Source organism: Mobula hypostoma, chromosome 1 (genome assembly GCF_963921235.1).
Source record: "Mobula hypostoma chromosome 1, sMobHyp1.1, whole genome shotgun sequence".
Classification (NCBI taxonomy): Eukaryota; Metazoa; Chordata; class Chondrichthyes; order Myliobatiformes; family Myliobatidae; genus Mobula; species Mobula hypostoma.
The window spans coordinates 166,699,357-166,712,433 of record NC_086097.1 but is presented as its reverse complement, the minus strand read 5'-3'; the positions used below and the strand labels follow the sequence as shown (position 1 = coordinate 166,712,433).

The 13,077-nt window shown below is 40.6% G+C and overlaps 1 protein-coding gene across 3 annotated transcripts in view; it reads left to right on the top strand.

Moving 5' to 3' along the window:
- LOC134352116 (piezo-type mechanosensitive ion channel component 2-like) overlaps window positions 1–13,077 on the top strand; it is a 627,709-nt gene that overhangs the window by 562,967 nt on the left and 51,665 nt on the right. For all 3 annotated transcript variants that reach the window (XM_063059335.1, XM_063059328.1, XM_063059345.1), the window contains 3 exons: window positions 2,923–3,225; window positions 3,314–3,572; window positions 4,658–4,840. In XM_063059335.1, the coding sequence (XP_062915405.1) occupies window positions 2,923–3,225; window positions 3,314–3,572; window positions 4,658–4,840 (745 nt within the window). The remainder of the gene's footprint in view (window positions 1–2,922; window positions 3,226–3,313; window positions 3,573–4,657; window positions 4,841–13,077) is intronic.

Here is a 13,077-nt window from a genome sequence, read left to right as displayed (position 1 = left end):
AAGGATTAAAACTGATATACACTCATTGTACAGAAAAGACCGTTAACAAATCTGAGTCCAACTTACACCGTGCCTGATCTTCCATTTCTTTGAAAGTTCAGGTGAAGACTGAACTAACTTTTGACTCACCATCAGCCTGTTTTGCAATGCCAGCATTGAAGATTTCACTTCCAATGCATCAACTCTGTAGATAACATTGGAATCACATCTTGGACAGGGAAGAGGGAGGTGGATCATTCTTTTCTTCACTGGTGAATCAGTTGGATTTTTACACAAGTCCAACAATTTCTCCAGCTGTAGTGTTAAGGAGACCGAGAGATGTGGGGAGGGGACAGGAAAATGGAGCTGAATAGAAGTAGAGGCATGACCTTGTTAAACAGACTCAACAAGACAAATGGCAGATTCCTGTTCCTAATTCTTATATTTAAAAAGCATATATTTTAAAACAGGTGTTTATTATCTGCTGTACTTTTTGTATTTTGGAGGTTCTTTTTGATTTTTTTCCCAGTAAATCTTTTCATTCTTATCTTTCCACTGATCAGTGAAATTCAATCAGTCGTGTTTGCTCTATTGCTATCAATGAGGTGGTTCTTTGATGTAGGAGGACTACTAAATGACAATTAGTCAATTCTTTTTTAATTTTTTAACTGGATGATACTCCTTTTATTCATGTGTATTTTTTTTCAAATTGTCACAGAGTGAAATAAAGTCCTCAGAGTAGTGCACACTCACAGAATTTTGGCAATTCTGCCCCTTTTTCTTTAAAGCAATCTTTTGTGCATGTGGCTGTTTTGTGCACTTCTGTCTAATTGCTATGTTCTGTGTCATTTTAATGTTTTGTACTGATAGCTGCTACACTGAAGCTACCATGCTGTACTCACGGCAGTCAACTCTAGATGATATAGATGATATTCCTAAAACAAGTGAGCGTGCTCGACCTAGGCTTCGTAAAATGTACAGCCTTGATATGTCCTCCTCATCGGTTGAAACTGGCAGTATAGTGTCAAGGTGCCTTATTCATGCATGCTTAATTTTAATAACTAATATATGTACTAAATGCATATATATGTTTGCATAGTATGTGTTGGCATGATTACTACCTTTAAATGTGTTTCTACTTTACACAGCGTAACAGCACACTTAATCACGGGAGCCATAAATTTGATAATAGAATATGGTTATTAAATGATTCTGTATGAAGAAGCCTCAAAGCCATATCATTACTCCAACCTACACAATTACTTTCCATTGTGCAATTTAATGTGGAGGCTATACTTCGAATTCCTTTAGAGTTATATAGAAGCTCTCAGCATGGAAACAGGTCATTTAGCCCAACTGTTGGTGACTCCAACTGCTTTTTCCCATCCTGTGCCCACATTCCAATAGTCCTTTCTGCCTTGGGTATGCGTCATCTCCACCTACCATATAAATGTGATTCCATATGGCACTAAACTTTGCATTCTTACAATGTCATGCATTATGAACTTTTGCCCGAATTGTTTAGGTGATTTATTATTAATTATGTTATGTTTATACTAACTAATTTTGAACTCCCCAGCAAATGGAGAGACTTTGACAACATCTAAGCTATTGATACCCTTTGTTGTTTTGACAAACTCTTTTAGGTCACCATCATTCTTCCCTTCATCAAAGCACAGAGTACCAGTGTTTATCTTCCATAACTGCACATTCTCCAATGGCTCAATATCCTCAACACAGAAGCTGGAGCTTCACATTATAACCAAGCTCTCACATAAATGAAACAGTTTCTTGTTTTGGGCTTTGTACCAACAGAAATCTGAGATTCAAGAAAGAAGATGAAACATTTTAAATAAAGAATGTATTTTCAGCAGACTTGAAACAAGGATCTCTTGATTATCTTACTGTTGGTTCTTAAACTATTTATTTGTTGAGGCTTGTGCAGCGTCTTAGTTGCTGTGATATTCCAATATCCAGTTTCCAAAGATGCTCAGTCATAAATACTTTGAAGGATCAGAATTAAGACAAATATTTAATATATCCCATAATATTCTTCTCCATTGGTATTATAGATACTCAAATACACACTTAACGCATTCTAACAGAACCTATAAATTTCACTGCAAATTTTCCTAGAGTTCTACTTTTGCCTTAAAAGTTTCTTTGATAATCTTATGCTATGATTAAGGAAAGGACTAAAAATAAAGGGCAAGTTCTTTTCCTTTCATTAATTATGACATTGTGATACTGAGGGGTCCAGGAAAAGAAGGTCCACAATTCAGGCTCTGACCTCTGTTGACTCAGCTGGGGTTGGTCAGGCATTGATGAAGATACTGTATTTGAATACAGTGTCTTGAAAAGGGGGGAAATAGTCAATGAATCTTTCTTCTGCTTGCTGCCTGCTGGAACATGTATGCATGTTGTGTAAGGACACTGTGATGCCTGTTACTATCAGATGACCTGTAAATCCTTACTGTGAAGAGTTTAACTGTCATGAATGGTCACTTTGACATAAAAATGAGAGCCAGCAAACTTAGAGCACACAACGAGAATTGGAAAGAAATCAACAGATTTTTTTCTTGAGTGTTTAAGTCAGATGAATACAGTACAAGTAGATTAGAAGTATTTACATTCATTATCTCCTTTCTGTGTATTTTTTACTCCACGTAGGTTTCATCATATCCACGCATTTTAATTGCATCAGTACCATTTGTAATGATCTACAAGCATGGGCTCTTGTATAATTGTGTTAGCATTCATGGCATGTGGGAGGAATATGTGCATGAAATGGAGCTAAAAGTACAGTCAATCTCTTCCTACTTAAAGCTTCCAGACTTGTGCTTTAACAGTGGTGGAAAATTTCAAGGCCTTTGAATGGGGAAAGATTAAAAATCTGAAACATCTTTGAAAGGAAGGTCTGAACCTTATTATTTCTTCTCTTAGCGAGCCAACACAGTGCACCATGTTGTATTCACGTCAAGGGACCACTGATACGATTGAGGAGGTGGAAGATGAGCAGGATGAAGAAGCGACAGTGCCTGTGTATACAACAGACACCATGACTGAAGAGGTTCCTCCTTCATACAGCAAAGCTGTGAGCCTTGAGCATTTGACCATTAGCTCAGATTCTGCTGGAGGAAAGCAGATTATGGCACTCACCCCAGATAGCAAAGCGGATCTACTTGAAGACCCTATCTTTCCAAGTCTAAGCCACGAACTAACAGCCAGTGAACTGCTTCTCAACAAGTAAGTTGTATATCTCAGTTCTATACAGAATCTCTTATTATTGGGCCTTTACCCATCTCTAATGTTATTCCAACATCTTACATTTCAGGATGTTTTATGATGAGGAGTTGGAAGACTCGGAGAAGTTCTACAAAGCTCAACCTCGGCCACTGCTGCTCTTCTTTGCCCTCTATAATACCCTGGTAGCCCGGTCAGAAATGCTGTGTTTCTTTGTCATTATCCTCAATCACATAGTCTCAGCGTCAATGATTACCTTGGTACTTCCCATCCTCATTTTTCTCTGGGCTATGCTGTCCGTTCCTAGGCCAAGCAAGCGTTTCTGGATGACAGCAATTGTGTATACAGAGGTCTGTAGATTTTGTTTTGTCATGTTCTGTAACCTTATAGGCTAAAACTGGAGATTAACACTTTTCAGAACTGAACAGCTTTTGCAAATTGTCTATTCCATGACATTGGAATGAGAAAGCTAAATATACTGTACTACAATTCCTTAAAATCCAGGTTAAATGACAAATTAAAGCCAAGAACTTGCAAGTTATGTGGGTGATGGTGGTAGATGGGGAGAGGGAATATAAATAAAGTGAAATAACTTTGGGGTACAGAAAGCAGTTTCCAGTGTTTAGGTTGCTGAAAAATATTGTATATTTGTCTGTCTCCATTGGTGGTGTTCTTGCATCTGATACCCCTTATTACTCCGAGCCATGCCTCTGAAATGAACAAGAGGGTCATGTAACTGGCTTAATGGAATCAATTGCTTGTTGCCAATTTAAATGGAAGATGTTTTTAACACATGTCACACCAATCAGAAACCGAATCAGATTTATTATCTAGACGTATGTCATGAAATTTATTGTTTTGTGGCAGCAGTATATTACAACACATACAAACTATTATAAGTTACAAAATAACTAAATAGTGCAAAAGATGAATAACGGGGTAGTGTTCATGGGTTCATGGACCATTCTGAAATCCGATGGCAGAGGGGATTCACCGTGTTGGTAACAATGAAAGCTTGTGTGATGCTCTCACGCACCAGCAGTACAGAGGGAAGGCATTCTGTGAAGTCAGTCAACCTGTAGTGCCCATCTGAAATTATAGCATCAACCCTCAGTACAGGAGGTTACATCATCTGTTCAGCTCAAATGTAATCCTGTTACATTTAGGCAAAGTATAATTATGCATAACTGTACTTTGTTCTTAAGGTAGGCATTTAAACATTTAGCTTGCTTAACTTCTTAGAATACAAAGGAATGTGCTGTGTAAAAATGGTATTTCTTTCTTTTTTTTCCTTTTTTTCCTTTTTTTAGGTAGGGGTATGTTTCGGGGGGAAGGGTTAAGCGGAGGGGGGAGGGTAGATATTATTCTATGTAATCAGGTTTGAAAATTGAATTAAAAATTTTTTTTAAGAAAATGGTATTTCATCTCCCCACAGGTAACAATTGTGATCAAGTACTTTTTCCAGTTTGGGTTTTTTCCGTGGAATAAGAATTTAAGTATAAACCGAGACAAACCTGACTTTGTGCCGAACATAATCGGCATTGAGAAGAAGGATGGCTATGTGCATTATGACCTCGTACAACTGCTTGCACTGTTCTTTCACCGATCCATCTTAAAGGTAATAACATGTTACATTTCTCCCCACAGAAGATTTTCTTTTTTGGGTAATCCTTTACAAACTTTTATGGTATATGGGTGATGGAAAGCCAAGGTACTGCATTTGTTATCATGTTGTTAATTATAAAATGAAGGAACTGCACTGAGCTTACAAAGGGTTACTAACCAGATTCAAATCAGCCTGTTGATCACTGGAAATCTTTTTGTAGGAATGTACATTTTGGAATGGGTACTCATAACCACTTCACTCTCCCATCACCATCGAAATCTCCTCACCCTACCCTTTCAAACCCAGACAGTTAATAAGGTTTTTATATATACATCTCTGCAGCGAGATAAAGACTCTGCTGTGGATGGATTTAATGTTCTGTCCCCAAGTTCAATTAGTGAAATACTGCTGATGGTGATGAACTTGATCTAACGACACAGATAGTTTTATCAGCAGGATGAGTTTAAGAACAAACCTGCAGAAGAGCTAGAAGCAGGAGTTGGCCATTCGATCCCTGACACATGTTCTGCCATCGAGTGTGATCATGGCTGATCTGTTACCTCAGAACCATTTGCCTATAGTAATCTTATATCCCATTGACTCCTTTAAAATCTAAAAATCACTTTCTTGAGTGATTAGCTGTCTTAGCTGCTGCAACTCTTTTGGGAAGAGAATTCCAGAGATTTGCTTTCTTCTGGTCTCAATTCTGAATAGCTAACAGATTATTTTATATCTGTAACACTCCAATTATAGACACCACGGCGAAGGGAAATATCATTCCTCCTTATGGTTGGTTAAGCCCCATAACAATTTTGTAGGTTTAAATTAGATCATCTATCACTCTTTCAGGTTCTAGCAAGTGTATTCCTGATTTGTTCAATCACCAGAAGGCCATTCTAAGAATCTGCCTGGTGAAGCTTCATTGCGCTCCCCAAAATTCTAAGTATGTCATTCCTTAGGTAGCAAGACCAAACTGGTACACAATATTTCAGGTACAATCTCACCAGGGCTCGATGTCATTGGAGCAGATACCTCAAGTACTGAAATTATGGCCACTGATGATTTGCTTTTCCAATTGCTTCCTCTACTTGGATGATTCATCTACAAGGACTCCTGAATCCCTTTGAACAGCAACGGCTTTAAGTCTTTCTCTGCTTAAAAATAAGAATGGTTTTCAATCTTTCCTATCAAAGTTGGCAATCTTGCTTAATTCACATAATATTCCATCTACCATGTTTTTGCTGATCAGCATAACATGTCTACCTCTCCAGGAAGCCCATCTAAATCCTTCTCTGCTCTTGCCTGCACTGCCACAGAGCTTTGTCTATCAATACACTTGGATATATTGCATTTGATCATCTTATCTAAATTATTGATACAGGCCTCAGCACAGTTCCATGGATCCCCATGAATCATACCTCCTAACCCAAAAATAACACAATTATTCCTAATCTGTTTTCTGTCCATTAACAAATCTTCAATCCATCCCAGCATTTTACTCCTAATACTGTACACTCTTATTTAATAATCCCCCATAAAGCACCTTTTTAAGGTGCTTCTGAAACATATACACATCACATCAACAATTTCGCCTTTCTCTGTTTTGGTAGTTACCATCTACCATTGCATTTTGCATTTATTTATTCTACTAGCTTCTATTGCATGTTTTTGAATGCAAAAGACTGTGAAAGCTCAACTTCCACAGAATGTTAATTTGCACTTAAAATTCAGCAACCTCATTTTACAATTTTCATTGGTTTAAGGTGAATTTTACCAGATAAAATACAGTATAACTAAGGAAAATTCCAGATAGATTAGATTAGATTCAACTTTATTGTCATTGTGTCGAGTACAGATACAAAGCCAATGAAATGCAGTTAGCATCCAACCAGAAATGCAAAGAATAGTGTTATTTACAAAATAACTGTGAATAAAAAGTAAGTGCTACAGCACACAAATATAAAAGTACTGAGACAGTACAATATCGGTGCAATACTGCTTAGCGCTGTGATGTGAGGTTCAGCAGGGTCACAGCCTCAGGGAAGAAGCTCTTCCTGTGCCTGCTGGTGTGGGAGTGGAGGCTCCTGTAGCGCCTACCGGATGGGAGGAGAGTAAAGAGTCCATGGTTAGAGTGAGATGCATCCTTGATAATGCTTTTCGCTCTGCCCAGGCAGTGTTTATGGTAGATGTTCTCAATGGTGGGCAATTGGGTGACGATAATCCACTGGGCAGTTTTCACCACACGCTGGAGTGCTTTGCGGTCCGATACGGGACAATTGCCATACCACACTGAGATGCAGTTGGTGAGTATGCTCTCAATGGTACAGCGGTAAAAGTCCGTCAGTATCCTGGGACAGAGGTGAGCTTTCTTCATGCTCCACAGGAAATAAAGGCACTGTTGTGCCTTTTTGATCAGGATGGAGGAGTTCAGGGACCAGGTGAAATCCTCAGAAACGTGGATACAAAGGAATTCGAAGCTTGGTACACGCTCCACTACAGCTCCGTTGATGTAGCTGGGGACGTGAGTGTGGCTCCTAGCATGCCTGAAGTCCACAATGATCTCCTTGGTCTTCTGGGTGTTAAGGGCCAGGTTGTTGTCGGCACAACATGCGGCCAGGTGCTGGACCTTGTCCCTGTAGGCCGTCTCATCACCCCCTCTGATCAGGCCAACCATCGTGGTGTCTTCTGCAAACTTGATTATGGAGTTAGAACCATGTACAGGAACACAGTGATAGGTGAAAAGGGAGTACAGAAGAGGGCTCAGCACACAGCCTTGAGGCGTAGAACATAGAATAGTACAGCACAGTACAGGCCCTTCAGCCCACAGTGTTGTGCTGACCCTCAAACCCTGCCTCCCATATAAGCCCCCACCTTAGATTCCTCCATATACCTGTCTAGTAGTCTCTTATGCCGGTGTTCAGGGTGAGAGTGGAGGAGGAGAGGTTGTCTAACTTAACTGATTGGGTTTTGTTAGTCAGAAAGTCCAAGGTCCAATTGCAGAGGGATGAGCTGATACCAAGCCGGCGAAGTTTGGTGATCAGCTTGGAGGGAACGACAGTATTGAATATTGAACTGAAGTCAATGAACAGCATTCTGACGTAAGAGTTGGGGCTGTCCAGGTGGGTCAGGGCAGAGTGAAGTGCTGTGGAGATAGCATCCTCTGTTGACCTGTTGGTGCAATAGGCTAATTGATAGGTCCGGGGTAGTGGGCAGACAGGATTTTAGATGTGATGGAACCAGTCCCTTAAAGCACTTTGCAATGATGGGGGTGAGTGCAACTGGACAGAAGTCATTCAGGCCCTTGGCAGTGGAATGCTTCGGCACTGGCACGATGGTGACGATCTTGAAGCTTGTGGGGACAACCGCCTGGGCCAGGGACAGATTAAAAATGTCCGTGAAGACCCCGGCCAACTACCCTGCACAGACTCTGAGCACACGGCCAGGTATTCCATCCGGACCAGCTGCCTTCCATACATTCACCCTGCTCAGGGTGGCGTAAACATCGGAGGTGGAAAGTGAGAGAGGCAGTTCACCAGGTGGGAGATCCGCTTTGAGGGTGACCTCCTTGTTCTCTCGGTCAAAGCGAGCGTAGAAGTAATTGAGCTCATCAGGGAGGGAAGCAGAGCTGGAAAGGGGCACAGTACTAGGTGGTTTGAAGTCGGAAATGACCTGTATGCCATGCCACATGTGCCGGGGGTCCGAAGAGTTGAAATGCTCCTCGATTCTCTGTTTGTATATGTGTTTAGCCTGAGAGATTCCCCTCCTCAGGTTGGCCCTGGCTGAGCTGTAAGCCTCCCGGTCTCCAGACCTGAAGGCTGTATCTCTGGCTTTGAGCAGGAGACAAACTTTTCTGATCGTCCATGATTTCTGATTGGGGAAAACTTTTATTTGTTTTTGTGATGTCACTCTATCTACACACTTGTTGATGTGCTCAAGGACAGAGTATATTAATACAAGATTTGCAAAAATATAAGGACAGATTGATTTAAGTATAATTTTGTGTCCTGATCCACATGGGGATCAATTGATCAGATTCAACAGTAATTTAAAACAATATACCATACTGTCACGTACCCCTGACGGGGATAAAGAACCGGCAGAAATAGAAAACACTTTGGAGTCTCATATTGCTATGACCTACTAATATTTATTGGTAATTACGCAATACAGTCATATCAATGTAAATAAATCAAACAGGTTAGCAATGATTATATATAAAAATAAGTGTGGAATATATATGTATGAAAAACCAAACTTCTTTAAGTCTAGGGGTAAAAAGATACAGTCTTACGATGTTGAGTAAGTTTAGTTCAGTTCAGTTTGTGGTATTTAGTTGAGTAGTGATGGAGAGTGAGAGAGAGTGAGAGAGAGAGAGTTGAGTCTTCAGGTGAGCTGATGCCGTCGATCTTCTCGTCGTCCTCCGAAATCCTTCACAAGTCACCGACTGTGACTTTAACTGGGGGACCATTTTTCCTGTGATGGAGCTATCACCCCGGCAAGGGTGGACACATAGACAACTCCCCATCAGTCAACCCCTTCTTCACCGCTGGAATAGCAATTTAGATCGATCCGCCTGATCGATCCTCCAAAACCCACTTTCTCTGCGGGCACAACAATGTTCATTCAGTGTCCGGATCATATGTCTGAGGTCTGTATCATCTGACCTCCCATTTATTTCACCAGGCTGAGCATCACCTGTCATTCAAAGAGTCCCTCCTTCCTTTGTCTGTGAAGAAATGCACAAGCAGGCAACAAGTCCTTGAAAGTAACATCAATAATGTGCTGTCGGTCACTATAGCAACTTTCGAGCTGCTCGGTGCTGTCTCCAAACCCAACTCAGTAGAAATCCAAAGTTACTTCCAATGCCTTAAAGTGACAGTCCAACCGTTAATCTTCATCTCTCTCTCTCTTTTCAAACAACCCATCAATGATGAATGTCTCTCTCTGTCTCTTTTCAAACAGCTAATAGGGGCACTCCTGGATTCCCTCACAATACACCCATCAGCTTGAAAAATTTAACCAATTGATTTTGTTACTTCCCCTCATTTAAAACACTGAATTGAGGACAATACTTTCAATATTAAAGATTCTATTACACAAATTGTAAAACTGGACATTTATGGGTGCTTTTGTTAATATTTTACTAAGGGCTATAAATATTCTTGAAATCTGATATCTTTCCTTCTTTCCAATATGACAACTTCCTGAGTTAGATGTAATTTAAATAAAGCTCAGCTAATACATTTTACCTGGGTCCATATTTCACCTGTATCTTTCAGTACATGTAGTTAAATCCTCGCAATCATCCCAACATTTTTAAGGAATGTGTCATTTCGATCAGTAATATGCTATGGAACAAGTCTCAGGGCAAAGCTGAAACCAGTCAATATCCATGTTACAAAAGCAAGATTGTGCACATGTGGGTCAGGCAACATCTGTGGTGAGAAGATCAGAGATAATGTTTCAGGGCCACTTATGTCTTCCTTGTGGGAATTTTAGAAGAAAATTGAAGTCAGAAACAAGGCCGAGACACAGGGATGCAGATGCTAGAATTTGGAGGAATGAACAGGGTGTGCTGAAGGAACACAACAGGTCAGGCCTGACCCACAGAGTTTCTCCAGCATCTTGCTTGTTGTAGCTCAAGGTTACGGTTACTTTTAATGGACTATGATGTGACCATGTAGACAAAGGCTAGAATGCCCCAGGGGAAGTTCATGATATAAGCCAAAGTCGCAGTCTAGAATCAACCACGTTTTCTCACTAGGTTTTAAAGCAAGCAGTTGGCTTCACTTGACAGTAGACCACCACTGTTTGAGCTCCCCCGACCCCCACGTTTTATTGTTTTTCAACATTGAATCACAGTGGATTTAATTTGGCTTTTTTTACACCGATCAACAGAAAAGACTCTTTCATGTCAAAGTGAGAACAGTTCTCTGAATTAATCACAAATATAACACACAAGATAATTGATTGCATAAGTATTCACTCGCTTCAAGTCAGTATTTAGTAGATGTGCCTCTGGCAGCAATTACAGCCTTGAGTCTGTGTGGATAGGGTTCTATCAGCTTTGCTCATCTAGATGATGCAATTTTTCCCCATTCTTCTTTACAAAGCTGCTTAAACTCTGTCAGATTGCATGGGGATTGTGAGTGAACAGCCCTTTTCAAGTCCAGCCACAAATTCTCAATTGGATTGAGGTCTGGACCCTGACTTGGCCACTCTAGGACATTAATTTTGTTGTTTTTAAGCCATTCTTGTGTAGCTTTGGCTTTATGCTTGGGGTCATTGACTTGCTGGAAAACAAATCTTCTCCCAAGTCACATTTCTCTTGCAGACTGCGTTAGGTTTTCCTCCTGGATTTCCCTGTATTTTGCAGTATTCATTTTACCCTCTACCTTCACAAGCCTTCCAGGGCCTGCTGCAGTGAAACATCCCCACAGCCTGATGCAGCCACTACCATGATTCACGGTAGGGATGGTATGTTTCTGATGATGTGCGGTATTTGGCTTACATCAAACATAGCGTTTAGTCTGATGGCCAAAACGCTCAATTTTGGTTTCATCAGACCATAGAGCCTTCTTCCACCTGACTTAAGAGTCCGTACATGCCTTCTGGCAAACTTTTTTTTTCAACAGTGGCTTTCTCTTTGCCACTTTTGCATAAAGCTGTGACTGGTAAAGCACCCAGGCAACAGTTGTTGTATCGACAGTCTCTCTCATCTCAGCCACTGAAGCTTGTAACTCTTCCAGAGTTGTCAAAGGTCTCTGGGTGGCCTCCCTCACTAGTCACCTTCTTGCACGGCCACTCGGTTTTTGAGGAACGAGCTGCCATCTGACGTGGTAAATGCAGGCTCACTCTTAAGTTTTAAGAATAAATTGGATAGGTACATGGATGGGAGAGGTCTGGAGGGTTATGGATTGGATGCAGGTCAATGGGACTAGCGGAATAATGTTTTGGCACAGACTAGAAGGGCCGAATGGCCTGTTTTCTGTGCTGTAGTGTTCTATGGTTCTATGGCTTGCCCTAGGCAGATTTACAGCTGTGTCATATTATTTCCATTTCTTGATGATTGACTTAACTGTACTCCAAGGGATATTCAGTCACTTGGAAATTTTCTTGTCTCCATCTCCTGACTTATACTTTTCAATAACCTTCTCACGGAGTTACTTGGAATGTTCTTTTGTCTTCATGGTGTAGTTTTTGCCAGGATACTGACTCACCAGCAGCTAGACCTTTCTGATACAGGAGTATTTTTACTACAATTAATTGAAACACCTTGACTACACATAGATCTCCAAAAACAGAGCTCGATTTAACTAATTATGTGACTTGTGAAACCAGTTGGTTGCACCAGTGATGATTTGGTGTGCTATATTAAGGGGGGGGGGTGAATACTTATGCAATCAATTTTTTTGTGTTATATATTTGTAATTAATTTGGATCACTTTGTGGAGATCTGTTTTAACTTTGGCACAGGAGAGTCTTTTTCTGTTCATGAGTGTCAAAATGTCAGAACATAAGAAGTAGGAGCAGGAGTAGGCCAACTGTTGAACCTGCTCTGCCATTCAATTAGATTATGGCTGATCTGGCCGTGGACTCATCTAATATGGCAAAAAAGCCACATTAAATCCACTGTGATTCAATGTTGTAAAACAATAAAACACAAAAACTTCCAAGGGAAGGGCGAGTGAATACTTCTTATTGGCACTGTACCTGATCAAGGGTAGCCAATTGAATGGTTGGCAGGGAAGAAAAGAGATCCTGACCATCTCTTATGCTCCAGGGTGTTTGACCCTTTCTCCAAAAGAATAGTCCTCTGTATTTTCTCTTTCTGGATCTCACAAAATTTTATGCACTTCAATTAAGTGTCCATCAACTCCTTGCTAAAGAAAACAGCCACTCTCTTCTCAATCATCCCTCAGAGCTAAAATTTTGTAGGCTGATTGGAACACAGTCAATACTATTGATGCAAAATTGCTAATGGAATGAATGATGATTACACTGTTAACTGTTGGTTTACCTGCCCACCTCACAGACCTGGGGCTGAATCCTAGTTTTTAATCTTCCCTATAAATGAAGTCCATCTGAACAGTTGAGGAAAATTGTAGCTACTCGCTGTGGAAATGGGCAAATTGAGAAGAAAAGCTTCAAGTGAATTAACTGGGAAGTAGAAAATTCTTTCACCTGCTCACAATTCTACCACTCGGTCACCCGTTCTACCACTCGCTCACCCGTTCTACCACTCGCTC